Source organism: Tursiops truncatus, chromosome 6 (genome assembly GCF_011762595.2).
Source record: "Tursiops truncatus isolate mTurTru1 chromosome 6, mTurTru1.mat.Y, whole genome shotgun sequence".
In the NCBI taxonomy this organism is placed as follows: Eukaryota; Metazoa; Chordata; class Mammalia; order Artiodactyla; family Delphinidae; genus Tursiops; species Tursiops truncatus.
The window spans coordinates 33,737,081-33,759,861 of NC_047039.1; the positions used below are offsets into that span (position 1 = coordinate 33,737,081).

At 37.5% G+C, this 22,781-nt stretch overlaps 1 protein-coding gene across 5 annotated transcripts in view; it reads left to right on the plus strand.

The window, feature by feature from the left end:
* Positions 1-1,537: 1,537 nt before the first annotated feature.
* The window catches only part of GKAP1 (G kinase anchoring protein 1), a 78,514-nt gene continuing 57,270 nt past the window's right edge, over positions 1,538-22,781 (plus strand). For 3 of the 5 annotated variants that reach the window (XM_073806022.1, XM_073806025.1, XM_019940349.3), the window contains exons 1-5: positions 1,538-1,674; positions 2,122-2,255; positions 10,283-10,535; positions 13,099-13,242; positions 22,211-22,288. In XM_073806022.1, coding sequence (XP_073662123.1) covers positions 10,326-10,535; positions 13,099-13,242; positions 22,211-22,288 — 432 coding nt within the window. In that variant the 5' untranslated portion in view covers positions 1,538-1,674; positions 2,122-2,255; positions 10,283-10,325. Of the gene's footprint in view, positions 1,675-1,996; positions 2,016-2,121; positions 2,256-10,282; positions 10,536-13,098; positions 13,243-22,210; positions 22,289-22,781 lie in introns of those variants that run through there. The other 2 variants (XM_073806023.1, XM_073806024.1) reach the window with 2 other exon arrangements.

Below are 22,781 nucleotides of genomic sequence, written 5' to 3' on the forward strand. Positions count from 1 at the left end.
AATGCCAAATTCTGTAGATTCTGCTTCCACATCATCTTTTAGCCAAGCTCTTTTAAATTCCTCCTGCCTTACCTTTAGTTCAGATTTATCATTACCTTTTACCTGGCCTATGGCAAGTCTATCTGACCATTTTCCCACCTCTCATTTCTGTATCCATTCACAGAGAGATCAAAGAAAAGCAAGGTTTTTAAACCCCCAAACTTTTAAACCACAAAAACTAAGTAATGATTTGAATACAAATTCTTCCACTTGGCATCCCAGGCCCCATTCTCCTCTGTGTCTGCCACTTCTCAACATGCCCTAGAGCCTTACCATTTGCTTTTCCTGAACACAACTTCCATTGATTCACTTTCATATATGTTCTCATGCTGTCTCTTCTTGCTGTAAAACCATCCCCATCTCCTTCAAGGTCAATCCCAAATGCCTTCTCCTCCTTACTGCCTTTCTTTCCTGATTCCCCAGACAGGTGTGAGCAGTTCTCTGATATTCTGCAGTACTCTGTATTTTTCACATGGCATCTGTCATGGTTTGTCTTTTAACTGTTTTATCCTTGTATTATTTCTTATTTTGAAGGCAAGGATAACAGCTTTAACTCCCCTCTGTAACCCCGCAGCGTCTTACCTATGGGGGCGTCTACTATTAGTTGAAACAAAGTGATTTAGGAAGATAATGTGACACAACGGTAAGCAGCACAGAATTTGAAGTCAGGACAGCTGTGTTCCGGCTGTGCCGTTTATTAGATGTGAGGCTTTGGGTAAGTCACTTAACTTGGCTTGCAAAATGAGAATCCTACTACCTGATGTAGCACGAAGGGAGGTAACGTGAAAGTGCTGTAACTCTACAGAGAACTGAGCAATGTTCATTATTTTCCTTACAGAGAAATGATGCAGTCTTTCTATTCAAATCTTGTTTGCAGGACCAACCCTACTTCACTAACTGGAGGTCGAGCCCGGAGGGGCTGGGAATTCGGGCCCCCACGTTCCACTGGCCCTTTTCCACTGCAGGGCTCTCTAACTGCTCTCCGCGATTCAGGTGAAGCCGCCGAACTGCGGAGAAATAGCCTGGAGTCCTATTCTCTCGGGAGGCCTCCGTCCTTCCACCTACCCCGGGTAAGCCCTTCTCTTCCCGGTAACCCCGAAGACCGCGGCGCCGCCGCCTACGTGAGACGTTTGGACCCTGCCCGGCCCCCGTAGCTCCCCTTCTCCAGCAGGTGGGTCTGGTCCTTTCCCCCAACTCCGGGCGCTCACGTCACCCGCGAACCCCTACCCACGCGACAGCGCAGCAACCAACCTAGAAAATAAACAAACCCCCGCGCGCGGCGGCGGGCGCGTCAGGCCCCTCCCCCGCTCCGCCCCGCGGCTCTCAAGCCGCCCCCTCCGCCGGGACTTCCCTCTCGCCCTCAGCTCGCGGCCGCGTTTTCCCCGCCCCTCACCGCAGCCCGCAGCCGCGCTCCCCGCCGCGGTCCGCCCGGCCCGCCGCCCCGGGGCCCGTTAGTGCTCCGCGCCCGCTCGCGGGTCCACCGTGCGACCCCCGCCCGGAGCGAGCCCGCCCCTGCCCCCCGACACTTGACCCAGCGCAGTCCCAACGCCCAGTGCGGCCGCCCCAGGAGCCGCGGAGCGGCGGCGGCGGGGGGAGGAGGGAGAGGAGGGCCGTGCCGGCGGCCGGGGAGGCCCGGTGAGTACGCGGAGGGCGGGCCGCCTCGCGGGGGACCGCTCCGGGGCCCCTGAGGCGGTGGTGGCGGCTCGGCCGCGCTGCTCCGTGCGCCCCAGTCTCGGCAGTTGGGGACTCGGCCTGAGGCGATGGGCCCCGCTGTCCGGAGCCGCTGGGCAGAGTGCGCGGGAGGGCCGCTCCTTGGGAAGGGCCGCGGCCCCGACGCTCGGCTCTGGTCTCGGGGGCGGCGGAGAGAGACCCACGCCGACCTCAGGCCCAGGCGCCCGGGCGGTGCCTGCGGCTCCCGAGACCCCGCGGGGGCCGGGGCCGGGGTCGACCGCGGTGTCTGGGCCGTCGAGTGACAGGTGCCGCCGCCCCCTCCCCGCCGCGGGCATCGCGCTCCAGCCCGGGGAGCCAGGCGCTCGGAAATTTCTGGAGCTTCGACCTGACTCGCTGTTTTCTCCCTTTCAGGTTTTGAAGCCGCTTCTCTGCCCGAGTTAGGTCTCGCCCAGCTCTGTTTCCTTCTGTATGTACTTTGCGCGAATAAGTTTTGGAGCATTGGTTAATAGCCTGTGGGTGAAATTTGGCTTTCATTCGTGAATGAGGTATAGTGAATTACTTTTTGAGTAAAGTGCTTCTCCTCCTCTCCGCTAACTATTGAAGAGTAAAAGGGAGAAGGATTTTGAATTTTGTTTGTTTTTTGTAGTTATTGTTTGGAACAAGCACTCTTCCAGAATTTTTGTCATCTCTAGCACTTAGGGTGCTTGGTAGATATTGAACAGTGATAAAAAATGACTTATTAAATTCTCTTTTCTCTCCGCCTTGTTTTAGATTTTTCATTCTTACCTTAGCTAGATTCTACAATTGAGTAGGTGCTATGGCTTTCATTAGAAGCACTAATGAAAGATCGTCTTTCCTCTACTGAAAAGCCAGTGAAATTTTCTCTGCACTGTTCATTACTATTTCTTTACGTAGTAAACGTGCTTGTGATTGTAACCTGAATCATCAGTTTAACAAATTTGACTTGCAGCCATAAGAATATTGAACTTTGTGGCAATTAAAAATTTTTTAAATCTTTAATCTGTGGAAACTTAGATTTTTTTTCTCAACAGGTTCATAACACTTAAGTTCTCATCAGTCAAATCCTAATTAATGGAAGATATTGTCATAAATGGTTACAACAAACTTATCTATAAGATAATCAGGTGGCTTCACTCTTTAAGAGTGAAGAACCCAGAAGTTGACCAAGAGATCACTGGGGCAAATGAAAATACATGTGCTTTATTTATAGGCGAATCCCTTAGGTCCTCAACCGGTACCTGCTTGTACTTTTTGCCTAGGTTTTTCAACCCACAGAAATTAGGTGATGCAGATTGGAGATGGGAGGCAGTATTTAACTATGAAGAAAAAAAATGGAATTTAGGGCATACCCATTAAGTTTATATGGTTTGTTTGCGTTAAGTTTGTTGCGAGCAAAGTTTTGGTATGCTCTTGGCACTTACTGGTTGTGAACCTTACTTTATAAGAAGCCAAAGTGAAAGATATTGTGTAGTTGTGTTATTTGAGGAACAGACGTGAAATAATATGATAAAAAATTTCACCAGGTATTAAGTCATTCATACTCAATGCCATTTCATTTTATGGTTTTTGTTTTTTTTTAATCTAAGCTACATTTCAGTGAGACCACACTAGTTGGTATCTACATGGTATTCACTTCTTTTTTCATCAGGCTTACTGGTCAATAGTGTTAATAGAAGATGACTATGATTACATTTTATAAAAGGGATATATTTGGTCTTGATTGAGGAGCTTATACATATACCAGTTTTGAAGTGCCCTAATTGTGGTTCCCTGGACCTGAGGTATGGCTACTCCTACCATCTTTCTTGACCTTAGAGAGATCATAGTCTAAAGGGATTACATCATAGTGGCACTGGTCCTCAGAACCTTAGTAGAGGAGCCCAAGAGGATCAGCTGTTTATAAATCCTTCTGCTTGCAGTTTAGGCTATTCATTTAAAAAAGTAGTTTACTTAAGCTCCTCATGTATCCTAGTTCTTTTTAATCAATACTTTGAAACCAATTGTGTTTCCTAAACAAATATGTTTCCTAAACAAAATTAGTTGTGGTGATAATCAGTTAGTAGAATGGCCCTTATAATGAAGCAACTTTGAACTGCTAATAATCACTGTTAACTCACATTTGCATTCTGGGAATTGAGGATTATCTCTAGTGCACTTTGCATTTTCTTTAGCTCCATTCTATTTTAGAGCTTGTCTTTGAATGCATAGATAGCTGTGTACTTGGGGAATGTAAATATTTTTTAAAAAAACAAATTCAATAAATGTATCTTCTGTGTGCCAGGTCCTGTGGTTTTGTTAGGGGTGGAAAGAAGAAGCTCTTGCCTTTCAGAATGTTGAAATCAGGATTATAAGGGGCTAGGCACAACAGTAAACAGATAATTTTAATTAAATCTATTCAGTAATAAAAGTAAATATAAACTACAGAAATATTACAAAGGAGGGAATGATTAAACAGGCAGGTCAGAGAAAGCGTTATAGAGATCCTAGCATCTGAGCAGGATTTTAAGGAACAAATACAAGTTGTAAGTGGAAGAGATGGAGGGCATTTTAGGCAAAAGGCACAGCAAAAAGATTTGAGCAAGTAAAACTAAATGTGTGGTCAGGAAATTTTAAGTAGTTTGTTTTGCTGGAGTACAAAATCTGAGGAAGGACAGTTGCTATAGAAAGCCCTAACATATGCCCTAATATTTAATAAGTAATTGGCTTTTCTAGTATTGGGTATATATAAAGTGGAGACTTCACTATAATTTGATTTTGCTGCGATTCTAAGTATAGAGGAATTAATAGTTTTTACTAATAGATTCATTAAGAAATTATAGAATGTTGCACTTATATGTGATGAGCTGCCTGCATATTTGTAAACTTATTTGTTTCTTATGCATTTGACCTGTAACATTTGTTTTCAAATTATCTTTCAAATTTTCTTTTGTCTTCCTTCAACTACTTAAATTAGCCTTTAAATTATTTTTTGAAAGGAGACTCAGGATTTCCCTGGTGGTCCAGTGGTTAAGACTCTGCAGGTTTGATCCCTGGTTGGGGAACTAAGATCCCATATGCTGCGGGGTGTGGCCAATATATAAATAAATAAATAAATAAAATAAAAGGAGACTCAAAGGGAAGAGGAAGAAACATAGAAAATAATCATTAAATTTCTGGACTAAAAACCTAATTTGTGTAGTATTTTAGTAATTTGTAACTGTTTAACATAGAGCACTAGCCACTGCACTCATAGACTGACCAATGTAGGTAGCTTAGTGGATGTCCACTGTATTTTTGTTTTGTGTATCTTAATTATGTCCTTGTTATTTAAGTGTATGTTTATAAATGAGCATTTATATATACTCAGGTATCTGGATTTTAAAGACCATGTGATGCATAAAGAAAGGGAAAATAACAGGGGGAGGGAGAAGAACTCTGAATCTATTTATCCAAGTATCTCTTAGGTATGACCGTAGGTGGAGATGCAGAAGTTTAGGACACGAGACCTCTAACCGTAGCCTCACAAGAATACTGACCCTAGCCTTTCCCTGAAATAGTATCTTTAAAAGTCTCATGTTTTTGTGGTCTGCTTATTTATCTCTTTTTCCCTTCAAGGTTTTAAAGCAGTTACAAATGAATTCCTGGATTGTATAACATGATTATCTTTTTGCAAATTCTGAAAAATCTGTTAATGAAGGCAATGTTCTCTTAAAAACATGCACCATAATCAGTCTTTGACAATTGCTTTGTGTCATTTATCTTCTCAATCACTAACATAAAAGAACCTGAGGCATGTCATTGTTAATTCTGACCTGTAGTTGCCCTTTTTAAGTTTTGACACAGGGCAGAAAAATCAGTATTGCTTTGATTACATTATGTTTTTCTTTTTTGAATTTGGGTATAGATGACCATTTTTCCTTTTCACGATGAGAGTTTTTTCTTATAGAAGGAATATGGTTGTTACAGAATATTTGGGGAAATAGTGAAAACTATAGAAAGGAAAAGGAGTAGTCCCATGCATTTCCTCCTTTTGGTATGTAAATAAATAATACACATATTTACAAATTGGGGATTATTTTTATATTTTTATTCCCTTCTTTCATTTGAAATTTACATTTCCCCCCTCTTCCACCTCTGAAGTACTGGTTAGTGTATGGTATATAGATTTTTGACATAGTATACAGATTTCTCTCATGGCTAATGAGGTAGTTGATGTGTTGGCTGTTTATTACTTTTTTTTTTTTTTTAAGTACAGCTCGAGTACAGATGATGAGCCCTTCCAGTTGTCCCATCTCCTTACTCCCTCAGCTGCTGAGTAGAGCTATTTTTGGCCTTTAGTATTTACTATTATGTAGAGTATAGTGCAGGTGGCTACCACTCTCCTATTCTACCTGTACCCCTTACCGAACAAGGGATCATTGGAGGTGAGCATTTACCCTTTCCATTTACCCTTTCATTAGTTAGAGAAAGTATTTTAACACATGGGTTGCTAAGATGTAGCATAGGTAGCTGCCTCAGAAAAATAATTATTTTGAGTGTTTATCACTGATTCTTTTCTCAGTTAACAGTATTTGTTCTGATGCTTTCTTTTCACTTTGTCTTTCTTTTATTCTTTTCATTCATTCAGGAAATATTTATTGCTTGTTGTGTGTGTCCACTGTATAAGAGATAGTCTCTACTGTGATTCTAGGGTTTCAGATAGATTGGTGTTTTCCTTATGCATTGTTAGGTATAATCTTTAGGTCTCTGACTCTTCAGTGGCCGACTGCTCAACCACAAATTCTCAATGCCTAAAAACTTTTTTCTTTTCATTTCAAAGAAAAAAAATTTCTGTGAGCTTTGGAGAGATATTTAGAATACCTGTGAACATTTCACTCATGCAGAACAATCCAAATATGAAATTCACAGTTTTGATATCAGTCCTGAAATGGAGAGGAAATGTATTTGTGTAAGCCATCAGTGATGATAAGGTTAGATTATATTGCAGTAGCAACCCGAAAACCTCAGCAGCTTAAAGCAACAAAGTTGCTTTCTTGCTCAAGCTACATATCCATTACAGGTTAGTAAGGAGATTTTGTTCATTGTAGTTTTAGACTCCATCAGACTTGACTCTAGGAGGCTTCATCTCAGCATACACTTCCACAATAACAGAAGCAGAGAAAAGAGAACACGGTGAACCATGTTCTGGCTTTTAAAGCTTTTTAAAGCTTATATTTCACTGGTAGTCACGTGGCCAGCCTGCATTCAACATGAGAGTGATACGCAATTCTCTTTCAGGGAGGGGCGGTGAATATTTGTGAACAGCTATCATATGCAATTTATAGTTGCGACAGTTAAAATTAAATACAGTAGTTGTAGAACAACTGTGTAGGATTAGTGTACCTAAAGTGGTCAAAGCTACTAAAACTTACAGGATTTTAACATGGCATGTTGAAGTTGAAGCAGAATTAATGTTTTCCTTAATATTTTTGAGTCTGGAATTTCCTTTTCATTTTGTAATATTTTCTTCCTTATAGTAACTTACAAAGCCTTAATTCTCATGTCTGTGGGAAAGATTTAAGCCTAAAAATACGTCATAATTTTAATGGTGTGATGTCATCTCTGTATGTTGTGGTATTTTATCTTAATCTGTATGCTTCTGAACATAGGAGCAGTAGGTATGAATGTGGTATTGTGATAAAAATACTTTGATTTCATAACTATTAGATGACATCTTCAAATCTCAGTTCTTCTTTTGATTTTTTTCATTGTTTAACAAAAAATTGAAAGATTTCCAAATAATTTTCTAGATTCTTAGGTTAAGATGGAAGATTGAACGTATGCTTCTCATTTTTGTTCCCTCCTGAAAACATGCAAACTGTAGTGTGTGGTTAGCTTTCAAAATGGACCTCAGTGATCCTCACCTCTTAGTATTCACACTTTCACACAGTCCCTTCCCCACAATGAATAGGGTGGACCTGTGTAAACAGTAGGATATTGTGGAAATAACAGTAGCTAGTTCAGATATGAGCGCTGTGGCTCAAGACAGACATGATAAAACTATAAAGAAAAACAAAGTAATAAGTAACAAATCAGAATAATAATTATCTCTGGACAGAGTGGGAGTTGGGGGGTTGCTATTGGGGAGAGGCATGGGGTGGGTTAACATTTTGTTAATCTTAGTGCTAGGTACTTGGAGTGTTCCTTTTTTTAAAAAAACTTAATAGTTTATTCAGTTATGTACTCAATACATTTCAAAATAAACAAGTTTCTCAGTTTCACAACTTATTAAGAGAATCTGTTTCTTTTGAATTGAGAGAGTACTTAGTCTTCTAGTAGTTACAAGGCTGCTTACTTAGAAATTGCAGAGTAAGGTTCAGCAAATCTAGTTTCAGGTCCTGACTTTGCCAGTAACTTGCAGAATGACCTAACCAGTCTAAGTACCAGTTGCCTCATCTGTAAAAAAGGATTTGGGTTAGATATTACTAGAGGACCTTTTTTGTAAAAAGTTTTTTTTAATTGGTGTATAGTTGATTTACAATGTTGTGTTAGTTTCTGGTGTACAGCAAAGTGATTCAGTTTTTTATGTACATATATTTTACTAGAGGACCTTTGCAATCCTGTCTTAAGTTTAAAAGGCTCTTAAAAAGGTGAAAGGTACCAACAAGGGATTAATTTCCAAAATATACAAACAGCTCATATAGCTTAACATAAAAAAAAAACCCAATCAAAAAATAGGCAGAAGGCCTAAATAGACATTTCTTCAAAGAAGACATACAGATGGCCAACAGGCTCATAAAGATGCTCAGTATTGCTAACTATTAGGGAAATGCAAATCTAAACTGCAGTGAGGTATCACCTCACACCAGTCAGAATGGCCATCATTAAAAAGTACAAATGATAAATGCTGGGGAGGCTGTGGAGAAAAGGGAACCCTCCTGCACTGTTGGTGGGAATGTAAATTGGGGCAGCCGCTATGGAGAACAGTATGGAGGCTCCTGAAAAAACTAAAAATAGAGTTGCCATATGATTCAGCAATCCCACTCCTAGGCATATATCTGGAGAAAACTCTAATTCAAAAAGATACATGCAACCCAATGTTCGTATCAGCGCTATTTACAATAACCAAAACATGGAAGCAACCTAAATATCGACAGATGAATGGTTAAAGAAGATGTATATACATACAATGGAATATTACTCAGCCATAAAAAAATGAAATAATGCCATTTGCAGCAACATGGATGGACCTACATATGATCATATTAAGTGAAGTAAATCAGAGAAACTCAAGTATCATATGATATCACATATGTGGAATCTAAAAAAATGATACAAATAAACTTATTTACAAAACAAATAGATTCACAGACATAGAAAACAAACTTACACTTACCAAGGGGGGATAGTGGGGGGAGATAAATTAGGAGTTTGGGATTAACATATACACACTACTATATATAAAATAGGTAAACAACAAGCACCTGCTGTATAGCAGAGGGAACTATAATCACTGTCTTGTAATAACCTATGATGGAAAAGAATCTGAAAAAGAATATATATGTATATATATATATATATATATAAATAACTGAATCACTTTGCTGTACACTTGAAACTAACACAACATTGTAAATTAACTATACTTCAATAAAAGAAAAAAAGCTAAGAGAGGTAGGGGGCACTGAGACTAGTGAACTAAAAGATAATGGTGGAAGGTGATTTTGAAAAGTTTCCTTTGGTTGAGAGAATTTAAGTTCTCTATTTTGCTGTCACTTCTCTAGAATCAAACTCAAGCAGAATTTGTACACGGTAAGAATGTTCTTTGTTTCCTACTCCTTTTTTCCTGTCTTGGAAGTTGGGGATAAGTATGTAGTTGGACCAATGGTCTCTGTGTGCGGTGAAAAATGATATTCTTACTCTTCCATTGTAAACCATATTGATTTAGGATGTTCTCCATAAATACGTATATATTAATCAGATTTAGGATATTCTTCATATATATGTATATATTAGGATATTCTCCATAATTATGTAAATATACAGCAGTGTATTTAAAAGAAAGAGGAAAGGGCTTCCCTGGTGGCGCAGTGGTTGAGAGTCCACCTGCCGATGCAGGGGGCACGGGTTCGTACCCCGGTCCAGGAAGATCCCACATACCGCGGAGCGGCTGGGCCCGTGAGCCATGGCCGCTGAGCCTGCGCGTCCGGAGCCTGTGCTCCTCAACGGGAGAGGCCACAACAGTGAGAGGCCCACGTACTGCCAAAAAAAAAAAAAAGAGAAAGAGGAAAATCATTAATTTTTGGAAACTGTATATGGAAAATCAATACATTGTATTGGTGGTATTCTTGCAATAATTGTGAAATCTCAGTATATCATTTTTCTTTTTTATATTATACAATCTTACGTTGTTTACTTAAGTTTAAAAAGTATGTTTCTACCAGTAGAACTGTGTGTACGAATCCAACTGTTAACTAAATTCAGTGTCAGGAGAAGTGTATGTGTGTGTGTGTGTATATATATATATTTGTTCTAAAATCTGAAACAAATTCTACTGTGTTTATTCATTTTCCTCCTTTCTCCCTTCCCACAGGAATTATTCTTGACAGAAGTATTTTAAAAGAAAAATCCTTACAATGGCCTCAGCAGTACTTAGTTCTGTTCCCACTACTGCTTCTCGTTTTGCCTTGTTGCAAGTGGATAGTGGCAGTGGTTCTGATTCTGAGCCTGGAAAAGGCAAAGGTCGGAATACTGGAAAGTCTCAAACAAATAAATCAACTACAAATGAGAAGAAAAGAGAGAAAAGAAGAAAAAAGAAGGAACAGCAACAGAGTGAAGCAAATGAGGTAGCAATTATAATTATTCATGTCTGCTTTCCCAGTAGGTTGTATGCATCATGAGCGTAGATACTATCTTGTTGACCTATGTATCCACAGTTCCTGGTCCATAGGTACTTGGTAAATATGACTTGAATGAATGGATATAAATTTGTGTGTATTTGAAGTCAGATGTAATGAACATATTTTAAATTGCCTTTTTTTTTTGTCTACGGAAGCTTATGTGCTCATTCCAAGACGTTTCTGAAAAACAAAGTCTTAAAAGGAAACAAAGGTCATTTGTAAATATAACTAGAGATATAAGAAATTAATATTTTGGTATGTGTTTTCTGTATACATATATAAGTTTACTTGAATATATAGATACATTCATATATACATTCATATTTTACTTAAATGAAAATGAGACTATATAATAGACTTTCATATCTGGCTTTTTAAAAATTAGCATGAGCAGGTTTCCATGAGTAAATAAAGATCTACATTATTTTATCCACATTATTTAAAATTATGTGGCTTTGTCATAGTTTACTTAATCAGATTGTTGTGATAAACATTTAGGTTGTTTCCTTTTTTTTTTTTTACTGTTATAGACAGTAATCCTATGACTAGACAATAAGCCTATGACTAACCTTGAACATTTATGCATTTGATGGTCATCTGTTTCTTAAGGGTAGTAAACAGGCCCTTCTCCCCTAGACATGCCTAGCATGAGTTACGTGACCAACATTTAATGCGCCCATTTATTTTTAAAAGAAACATTGAAAAACACCTCTAGTCTGTGTCTGTCTGTGTTTTAACAGAAGAAGCAGTTAGATATTACGGACTTTTCTCAATATCACTTAATGAGAGAAGTAGTAAAAGTGTTTTTTTCCCCCTATATTCATTTTATAATATCCCAAGACTTAGAAAAAGCCTTTTCAATTTATTTCCATCACCATTGCTTTCTAAGTATCTCTTTAAAATGCTGCCACACAGAGAGTCACTTTAAAAGACATTTTTCTCACCATACAACCTTTCAGAAGTCCAGTCTTACAGAACTTTTGATTGCCCACCATTTTCTTTTTTTTTCTTTTTTTTCTTTTTTTTTTGCGGTACGCGGGCCTCCCACTGTTGTGGCCTCTCCCGTTGCGGAGCACAGGCTCTGGACGCGCAGGCTCAGCGGCCATGGCTCACGGGCCCAGCCGCTCCGCGGCATGTGGGATCTTCCCAGACCGGGGCACGAACCTGAGTCCCCTGCATCGGCAGGCGGACTCTCAACCACTGCACCACCAGGGAAGCCCCCATTTTCTTTTTGGTATTAGATGTGGGGAACAAAAAATAAGGTAATAGTGGGGTTTACATTACATTACTGAGAATGAGCCTGAGGATCCTCCCTTCCCACTTCCACAGCTATAGTTCTGTCAGTCTACTTTCTGTAATAAATAAGTAGTGTACCTGCCATGGCTTTGTCTCTAGCAGCATCCCCTCTACTCTGTCTTTTCCACAGCAGAAAACAGCTGCTTAAAGTGATGTTTGTATCTCATCACTCTTGCAGAACAGTGTATTGATTATCAGTTAAATTGTTGATCCTTGATTTAAAGCCTCTTCATTGGTTTCCTAGGGCTGCTGTAACAAAGTACCACAAACCAGGTGGCTTAAAACAACAGAAATTTATTCTCTTAACAGTTCTAGAGGCTGGAAGTTCTAACCATGGTGTCAGCGGGGCCAGGCGCTCTCTGAGACTGAGTAGACTCCCTCCTTGCCTCATCCTAGTTTCTTATGGTAGCTGTCAGTCCTTGATGTTCCTTGGCTAGTGGCTGCATCTTTCCAGTCTGCCTCTTCTGTTACATGGTGTTCTCTTTGTGTATCTTTGTCTATACGCTTCATTGGATTAGGGCCCACCCTAATTCAGTATAACCTTAATCTTAACTTGATTATATTTGCAAAGATCCTATTTCCAAATAAGGTCACATTCACAGAGAGCAAGGGTTAGGCCTACAACATATGTTTTGAGAGAATACATTTTAATCCATAGTAACCTCTCAGTATTTTTCTCCCTGTTTCAACCTCTGTGGCTAAGATTTTTCTTATTGTTGGGAGTGGCTTGGCCAGTACAGTTTTAGTTCATTATGTTACTTTGTGGACTAGGCCCTGTATTTTTCAGGACTAGCAAAATAGTTGTTAGAGTTCCTTAAGCTATCTTCTCTCACTATTTAAACTTTTAAATTTATAAGCTATTAAACTTTAATCTTATTGAACGCTATTGTTTTGCATTTTAAAAGCATACTTGTTATCCTGTTCTCTACTCCTATAAACTTCCCTTTAGAAAAGCAGACTCATTAAAATGGTGGTATAGTAGAGTATAATCCATTCTCACTTATTAATCATTTCATCGAGAAATCCACCAAAATTATCTCAAATGCTGGTGAAATTAGCATTCTACAAAGACTACAAAAAATTCAAATAGTGACTTTGTGAGTTAGCATAATGAGTATTTAGAAGTATAAAAATATTGATTTCTTAACTTCCAAAATAATCATTTGTATCTCAGGATTGGTAAACTGAATTTAATTTTTTGTTTGTTTCGTAGCTTAGGAATCTTGCTTTTAAGAAAATTCCCCAGAAATCCTCCCATGGCATTTGTAATGCTCAGCATGAGCTATCATTACCAAACCCAGTACAGAAGGATTCACGGGAAGAAAATTGGCAAGAGTGGAGACAAAGAGATGAGCAGGTACAACTAAGTAAATCAAATTGTTTTGCTTTGGTTTTCAGTGCATTTTTGCATTTTTAAGATAGCAGTGCATCTGACCATGACACCACTGTTCTGAGGAGCATTTTATATTGGATTAACTCCCATGTGTTTGCTACTTTTTATAAGAGGTTCTGGTTTTTATCTACTAGGAAAGCAGATTGACACATATTATATTTGTTAGTTTTGGCAATTTCAAGCAGTTATTTTCTGAGTTTTAAATTCATCTGCCTTTTTACAAATGAGGGAGAGATAGGGAAGGGAGAAAAACAGGATTAAATTATTTCAAGTAAAAAAATCACATTTGTAAGACCAGAGGTCTCTTATTAAAAATACTCAGTGAAATCATTAGAGAAGTGCAAATCAAAACTACAATGAGGTATCACCTCACACCAGTCAAAATATCTACAAACAATAAATGCTGGAGAGGGTGTAGAGAAAAGGGGACCCTCTTGCACTGTTGGTGGGAATGTAAATTGATACAGCCACTATGGAGAACAGTATGGAGGTTCCTTAAAAACTAAAAATAGAACTACCGTACGACCCAGCAATCCCACTGCTGGGCATATACCCTGAGAAAACCATAATTCAAAAGGAGTCATGTACCACAATGTTCATTGCAGCTCTATTTACAATAGCCAGGACATGGAAGCAACCTAAGTGTCCATCGACCGATGAATGGACAAAGATGTGGCACATATATACAATGGAATATTACTCAGCCATAAAAAACTTGAGTTATTTGTAGTGAGGTGAATGGACCTAGAGGCTCACACAGAGTGAAGTAAGTCAGAAAGAGAAAAACAAATACCGTATGCTCACACATATATATGGAATCAAAAAAAAAAATGGTTCTGAAGAACCTAGAGGTAGGACAGGAATAAAGACACAGACGTAGAGAATGTACTTGAGGATATGGGGAGGGGGAAGGGTAAGCTGGGACTAAGTGAGAGAGTGGCATGGACAGATATACACTACCAAATGTAAAATAGATAGCTAGTGGGAAGCAGTGCATAGCACAGAGAGATCAGCTCGATGCTTTGTGTCCACCTAGAGGGGTGGGATAGGGAAGGTGGGAGGGAGACGCAAGAGGAAGGACATATGGGGATATATGTATATGTATAGCTGATTCACTTTGTTATAAAGCAGAAACTAACACACCATTGTAAAGCAATTATACTCCAATAAAGATGTTAAAAAAAAATACTCAGTGACAGTTTTACTTAAAGAAAGAAAGACTTTGAGGGGAAACTTTTCCTTTTCAACCTTGTTGTAAAATAGTTTATGACGTTTGTTTTTCTTAGCCTATTTACATGATGTTTTGTTCTTTTATGCCTCTATTAAATAAATGTCATTAATAACCAAATCAAAGAGATAATTTAATAAAACCAATCAATTTCTTTTTGTGTGTGTGGTATCCAGGGAAATAACACACTAAGCCTGGAGTGTACTCTAGGAGGTGCTGTATGTATGGGAAATGAATAGTTATTTTCTTATCTGTTAAACTGCCATTTGATCTGTTGGGAATAGGTATTGTTTTAGCAGATGTTTGGCTTAATGGAGTGGCTATACCTATCATGCTTGGGTTACCAGTTTTAAAAGAATTAGACTAGGGACTTCCCTGGTGGTGCAGTGATTAAGACTGCCTGCCAATTCAGGGGACACGGGTTTGATCCCTGGTCCAGGAAGATCCCACATGCTGTGGAGCAACTAAGCCCGTGTGCCACAACTACTGAGCCTGTGCTCTAGAGCCCACGAGCCACAACTACTGAGGCTGCGTGCCACAGCTACTGAAGCCCACATGCCTAGAGCCTGTGCTCCACAACAAGAGGAGCCACCGCAATGAGAAGCCCGCACACTGCAATGAAGAGTAGCCCCTGCTCGCCACAACTAGAGAAAGTCTGTGTGCAGCAACAGAGACCCAACGCAGCCAATAAATAAGTAGACTATACTAAACTCTGCTCTTAACATAAACTATGTTAATTATAACATTTTCTATAGAATTTTGTAGTGCCTCGGGCTCATCTTTACGAGCATCAGTTATTACACTAGGGCTGTGCAAAAATGATACTTCCGAGCATTGGTTAACTGGATAAATCATCTTGTATTATTCTAGAGGGGTTATTTGATTCTTTTTTCCTTCTACAGCATTCATTATAACAATTTTTTTTCTGGTTTACAAGTATTATTAACGTAATGATCTACTTGTTTAGACAGTAATAGAATTTGCTAGTGTCTTCACCAGAGAGAATTTCTCCCAGTGGCCCACGAGGCACTGGAAAATTAATAAAGGAAAACTACTCAATTTTGCACCAAAATAAATGCCACGTAATAGGGGAACTTAAGCACAGATATTTGATTGCCCTTCTTCCTGCTGCCATTGATTGCTGCCAAAATGACCAGGTAATCATGAGAAGGAAATAGTCAACTTGGCCCCAACCCTATATAAAAATATCATCCAAGGCTGAGGAACTTAGAGGAATTTCTGCTGGATATACTATTGATGGGTCACTTAGGAAAACCTGGTACCTTATTTGGAAGTCTCACTTGTAGGAAAATAATCAAGGTCATGAGAAGTAAAGTAGCTCTTGGGATAATTACAGTGACAAGTGAAGAAGAGATAAGGGCAAGCTTTGGGACTGATGGACAGTATACCATCTGGAATCTATTTTACTGTGTGGAATAATAGATTTTAAAAGTAGGGACCAGACAGTGACTGTACTAGGCAGAAGGTATACAGTTGTGGTGGGTGTTCTCCCTCACACAGGGAAACAACACTATGAGAAACTCCACGTGTTGAGGGCTGAGCCAGTCAAAAAGCTGGATATAGAAATCCTGTCTGTTATGTGGCTGCTTATTGTAAACACAAAAGAGAAATGCTAAGACAGAGTTTACTACTCCTAAATTATCAAAGTGATAATGTAAATTTACATTGGCTAAGCCTCAGCATAAAATCTGAGAGCTGGCATTAAACAGCAACAAGATAGACAGTAAAGAAACATCCACTCCACTTACTTAGAAGCAAACACTGGATCTTAGTTGATCTCATGCCAGCTGAAGAAAAGTTTCTGCCACATAAAAGGAGAAGAACATTGTACTTAATGTCCAAAGTGAAAGTGTACTTTGAAAAAGATTTGCTACGGGGAACAGAGAAATTGATTTTAGACAGCACCTATTTTTTGATTTAATAAAAACTAAGGAGCTAGAACATTTTGTAAAAGTCAAGGTGTTGGTAATGTTATATAAAAAGGTGAAATAATAGACTAAGATGAAAAATTGGGTAAGAGAAATTGAAAGGGAGATGAGCAGAATACAGAATTTCTTTGCAGAGATGTATACATCAAAGGAGGTATACGTTTCACACTTGAAGTGGGTAGATTTTATGTGATACATAAAATATGTGAATTATATCTCAGTAAAGGTGTTTAAAAAAAGTAGAATAGGCCATGACTTTGATTGTTTTCAGAATTTTTAACATTTTTTTAAAATATTGAATCAAGATCAAGAGACATATTGTTCACCATTACTTGTTGCCTGGGAATAAATCTCAGTGTAGATGTTGTTCAGGTATAACCTCTTATATTTGTGGTAGTGCATTGATAATACTGATTCCAGTATTACCTTTTTAAAATTTTACATCATGGCTCAAACATAATGAATGAATAGAAAAGTCTCTTCTCGTGGATATTCAGTGATAAATAGATCAAATTTTATTGTGTATTTCTTATTCCTGTTGTATTGATTCAGACTCCACATATCACTGGTTTTGTCCAACTCTGAAGTTGAATATCTGCTAGCATGTGCATAGTTAATTGTTTTTTCACACTGTAGCCTCTAGTACATCTATCTGATAAAGGCATTTAGCCAATAGTTTGTTCTGTTTTTTGTTTGTGAGTGTGATATTTCTCATTAACCTTGTGGCTGGTATAATAAGTCTATTGTTGATAGTTTGACTTGCACCTGGTTTTACTATAAGCAGTGCTCTTTGTTTTTTTGGCTTTTTCTTTAGCAACAAAATTCATCACTTTTGTTCTGGAAAGCATTACTTGGTACTTGTTCTGTTCTGGAAAGACTCATACAGGTCACTGTGCCTTGGAAGTGAAACAAAAACTATAATGTCTTTAGGCCACTGGTCTGACCATGTTTCATAGCAGGAAGCTAGGAACAAATAGATTGATGACTCAATAAATTGAAATTTCAAATATTCACTATGTTAATTTTCTATTTATAATTTTCCTTTTCATTTGCTTATGTGACAATCACTCTTGTGCTGACACATGCAGATTTATATTCTGTATTCACTGTATTAGAGTCTTCTTCATTTTAAAATTTATGTGTTTTTATAAGTTGCATTATTTACTATTTTCATTACTACTTTTAATCCTTCAGTGAATCATTGAACCATTTTTATTACTTTGAGATATAATTAAAGCATACAACTTAAAAAATGTAAACAGCACTCAAAAGATATGAAGATGCATTAATTGAGATGAACAAAACCTGATCATTAGTATGAACACGTAGATACAGTTTTTGTAGAATATTTACAACCTTTAAAATCATAATGTTCAGGCTTCCCTGGTGGCGCAGTGGTTGAGAGTCCGCCTGCTGATGCAGGGGACATGGGTTCGTGCCCCAGTCCGGGAAGATCCCACATGCCGCAGAGCGGCTGGGCCCGTGAGCCATGGCCGCTGAGCTTGCGTGTCCGGAGCCTGTGCTCCGCAATGGGAGAGGCCACAACAGTGAGAGGCCTGCGTACCGCAAAAAAAAAAAAAAAAAAAAAAAAAATCATAATGTTCAATAAGACTACTGGAAGATTTTCTGGGAAATGATTCTGCTTTCCAAATTAGTGAAGGTATATGTTCCACACTTTGAAAATCACTGAGTTAGAGGACCAGAAGGCGCTACTGCTACTGTGGCTAAGCACTTGGCTGCAAGTGTTAGATGTCCTCAGAATGTTGCTGTGTGTTGTTTTACAATAACCCTGTTCCCCTGAGAAATGAAGATTAATTCTTCATTTGGGATTTGTTTTGCTTGGATTTAAAGTGGGTAAAATTTTTATGGTACTTTAATTTACAAATTTTTAAAAATCTAGTTACAAAATATTTACTGTCCTTCTCATTTTTCGTTGGTTCTTCATACTCTTTAACTGATCATAAACCCTTGAGCTATAGGTTTATTTATTTAAATAGAAAAAAAATGTTTTACTACTAGATGGGGATAGGAGGCAATGAAGGAAGCCAGGAGGAAGGGGATCTGAAGTACTCCATCTTGGGCACATGTAAGTATCTTCTCCAATCCTGTAGGCATTTTAGTGCCTACTATTTCCTCTTTTTCTTCCTTTCCTCCTCCTCCCATAAGTACAAAGAAAATGATGAGGAATTCTCAATTTGCAAACTTAACATATAAGATACTTTTTAAAAATCATGGTTATATTGCATTTTCATGTCCAGTGCCTGTCTTTCAGGCCCAGACTCTTTTTTTTTTCCTTCCCAGTTCTACCTCTACATGTACTGATTAATTACATTGACAGCAGTCTTATGATTAACTAATTCTCTAATTAAGGCATGTTTAGGGAATTTGGAATCATGTTTTCTTTCTCTTTCCTGGTATTGTAGTCTTGTGTTACCTTTCTCCCTGTTATCTGGAGTAAAAAATCTTATCTTTGATTCATTCTTCATATTTAATCAGTGCTCTGAAACTTGGTCATTCTTTGGTGAGAAATAGCCTTCTTTGTTTCCTGCATTGCTATGTTCAGGTCCAGGTTCCTGTATGCTGAGGCTACAGTGGTTTAGCCAGACCCATTGATTCTAAGTTCTCATTCTTCTAATATGACAGTTTATTTCTTTAAAATTACTCTTATCAGTTTTCCTCTTTCATCTATCCTGAATCCATAATTTTTAGGGAGTGTCTGGAACCTAATTTTACCCTACCTAAGCAATCTTATTTTCTACTATTCTCCAGCATAGAGAAGGGGAATTCTAATTTATTGTGTGTAACTCTTGTGCCAGGTAGGCACTGTGCTAGGTACTTGACATATATTATAGCTTAAAATTTTCAAAACTACACTGCAAGGTTGATATTTCTATTTCCTTTTTATTTATGAAGAAACTGAGATTCACAGAAGTTACATAACTTGCCCCAGATCACAGCTAGAATGGGTGGAATAGAAATTTAAAGTATCCACCTGTGTGAACTTCCAAAGCCTGGGTTTTTTCCACATCTCTCTTGTATTGCATAGAATTTATCTTTTATCATGTATCCCATAATATATATATTCTTAATATCACACTTTTTGTTCACGTGACTCTTTCCTCCTAAAATTCTTCCATTCATTTTGCTACCTATCCAAATTATATCTCTCCTTTAAGGACCAACTTAGTTTCTTTTCTGTATGCTTCTTTGAATTCTATTTCTTGTTTACCTATTTTCTGTCAACTTTTGTAGCACTTGTAATATCTTACTCTATTTTCTGTATGTCATGTGTGTTAGTTTTTTATTCCCAACTGGAGTAGAAATTCTTTGAGGGCAAAAGCCAAATTTTTGCTGCTACTTTAAAGGACTAGAGGCAAAGTACATAGAGGGTTCTCTGTGAATCCTTATAGGCTAAACGGTCATATGGTGACATTTGGGAAGTTTTTCCTAGTTTTCAAAGAGTTAAACTGAAATTTAAATCATTTTTGCCTAATTGTATTTCCTTGTATATTAGTTTTTGTTAATAATTAAAAGGTAAATGTAAGCTTTAAACTGCTGTATTTAGAATCAAATGCTTGGGAGAGGCGTATTTTTAACTTTTAAAAGGTCCATTTCATTCAGTTTTTATCATTTTCTTAGAATCAGCTGTCTTAATATCTAAGTTACTTGAGATAGTTTGAAAAAAAAAATAATCGCATCTTGCAAGACTCCCAACTTTGTCTCCTCTTCTGCCCACTAATTTATTTTTGGAATATCAGTCAGAATATGTGACATATTGGAAATAATCTTAAATGTGTTTTCTGTAAATGTTAAATGTCATTAATATGGATTAAAAGCTTAGTGGTAAAATTTAACCAACTTTTCTCAGAATAAACTTAAGTAGTTTTGTCACTTTTTCTATGTTGGAATGACTGCTATGCTCTAATTATATTGAAGTATTTTGTACTCAGGTTGCTTTGAGTTTTGGTGGAGAAATTGATGTAAACTTCCTTTTTTGTGTAACACTAACATGAATCCACTTCCTTTTTACCTTTTAACTGTATATTGTTTTTTAATATACATTTATATAATAAAGTATTTAAAAGGTTAACCTTTTAAAAAAGATTACTTTTTCCTGATTGTTACTAATTTGGATTGAATTAATTCTTCAGTTCTTTTCAGTTACTCCATAGAAAAAGTATGTACAGTTTACTTGGGGCTTAACCAGAATTTCGAGTGCTATATGCCCTTATTTACCATTTTAATTCTAACTATTTTTCTCTGAGTTAGATTAATTTTTTTCTGTGATGAACCTATTTTTCCCCCCTCTTTTTGTTGTCTTAGTATAGGATTGGATGAAATGCTTTGACTAGAAGTAAAAGATTTATTAGTTCATGGTGTCCAGTGTTAACATTTTTCTACTTTTTAAGGTGTCCTTTTGAAACAGATGACTTCTTTTTGGAATCGGTTTCTGTTTTAGTTTAGTTTTTTTTTTTAAATTGTTAAACAACAGAAACAATTCTGAATAAGTTTGGCAAAAAATAATTTGACAAAAGGATACTGAGTGATTCACAGATTTGAATTAAAAACTAAACAATGAGACCTTGGGAAAGATGGAAATAAAGGAATTCTGGGGTGCTCAGAGGCATGAACTAGTACACTCACTTTTAGAGGCTATCATCAGCTGATTGAACCCCACTTACTTTGTGTTCTCAAATTTTAGTTCCTAGGAGAACAAAAAAGAGTTAGGTCCTTTGCTCCCATCCTGTTGTTGGTGATACCATATACATATTTGTGTGGGTGTGGTAGTGGGTGGTATATAAAATTAGGTGATTGGCTGTCTTGCTAGAATCCTAGGACACTGGATTGAATTGTAGTTATTCAAAGAAATAAAGGAAGAGATTATGGACAGACAAAAACAAGCGATGCCTACTAAATTTATGCTTTTATTATACAGTATGCATAGGTCAACACATACATGTAAACAAATCCAGGATGTTTACATGTGGCAGCTATCCTATTCAGCTGCAGATATACCTTATCCCCCAAGGTAGACAACCCAAAGCCCCATCCAACCACTGTACCAATTCTGTTTGGCAATTAGGAAAAGTAATTCTTAGAGAGTAATTTGATTGGAGGGTGGCAGAAGCTAGATTATGAGAAGTTAAGGTGAGATTGAGTGGTGAGAAAGAGGAACCAAAAGATACAGATCACAAAGAATCATTTTATTATAGTGTTAGAGGAGTTTAAAGGTAGGGAAGTCATACAAAAGGAATAAAAAGATAGCAGTAAAAAGATGCACTACAATTTTTCTGTAACATCAGGCATATACCAGGACAATTGGTCCCTTATTTAAAGGTTCTATACCTGTGAATTAGTCTGTATTAAGTAAATGGTATGTTTTATAATGCTTACTGAGTTCTCAATATTCTTATATTTTTGAGTAATAATCACTGTTATATTTTCTGTGTCCAAAACTAGATACCATCTTTAACATCTATTACAGTGTCAATTCCTTTGTGAGATTTTGTTTTGTTACAGTAAAAAGATTATGTATTATACAACAGATAATTGACAATGAGAAAGTAAAAATATCAAAATAGTAAGTTTTTGCTTTGGTATCTTCTATAAAACACAGTTCTCTACTTTGGCATGGGTAGATAACTTTGGAGAACCCAGACTGTTTATTGAAGTATTTGTTTTCTTATCCTGTATATATTGTCGTGTTGTATAATGCTATTATCTGTTTATCGTTAAACTTTCTTTTTATTTTTAGCTGACATCTGAAATGTTTGAAGCAGATCTTGAGAAGGCATTGTTGCTAAGTAAATTAGAATATGAAGAACACAAAAAGGTATTTACACATTTATGGATTTAGATGTTTTAGGTTTAAGTGGTCAAAAGTTAGAACCACCCTTCCTGAATTTTGTATAAAAGTTCTTTAAAGTTTGTCCTAAAAATTTATCCTTGTGACAAAGTAATTAACATAAAGTTTTCATGAGATTTCTCCTCAAGTTCTTAGAGATAACAGAAACACAAACACTAAGCTTTGTCCGGTGATTTGGAATGTTCAGTTAAGAAATTTCTCCAACCAAGATGAAGGGGAGAGAGGAAATGAGGCTAATAGCAGATGATTTATTTTAACTTATTTTAAATGAACCTAGAAAATAGTTAAATTTTAAAAATTTAAGTAACTGTGAGTACAGGGGCATCCATTAAGAGACCCTCTGCTAGAGATACACTGCTAATTAACTGAAGTAAATAGAAGGACATTTCTGATAATTTGGCCTTGTGAATTCAGCATTTATCACTAAGCTTTGATATTGGGCTGTGTGTTGAAATGCATT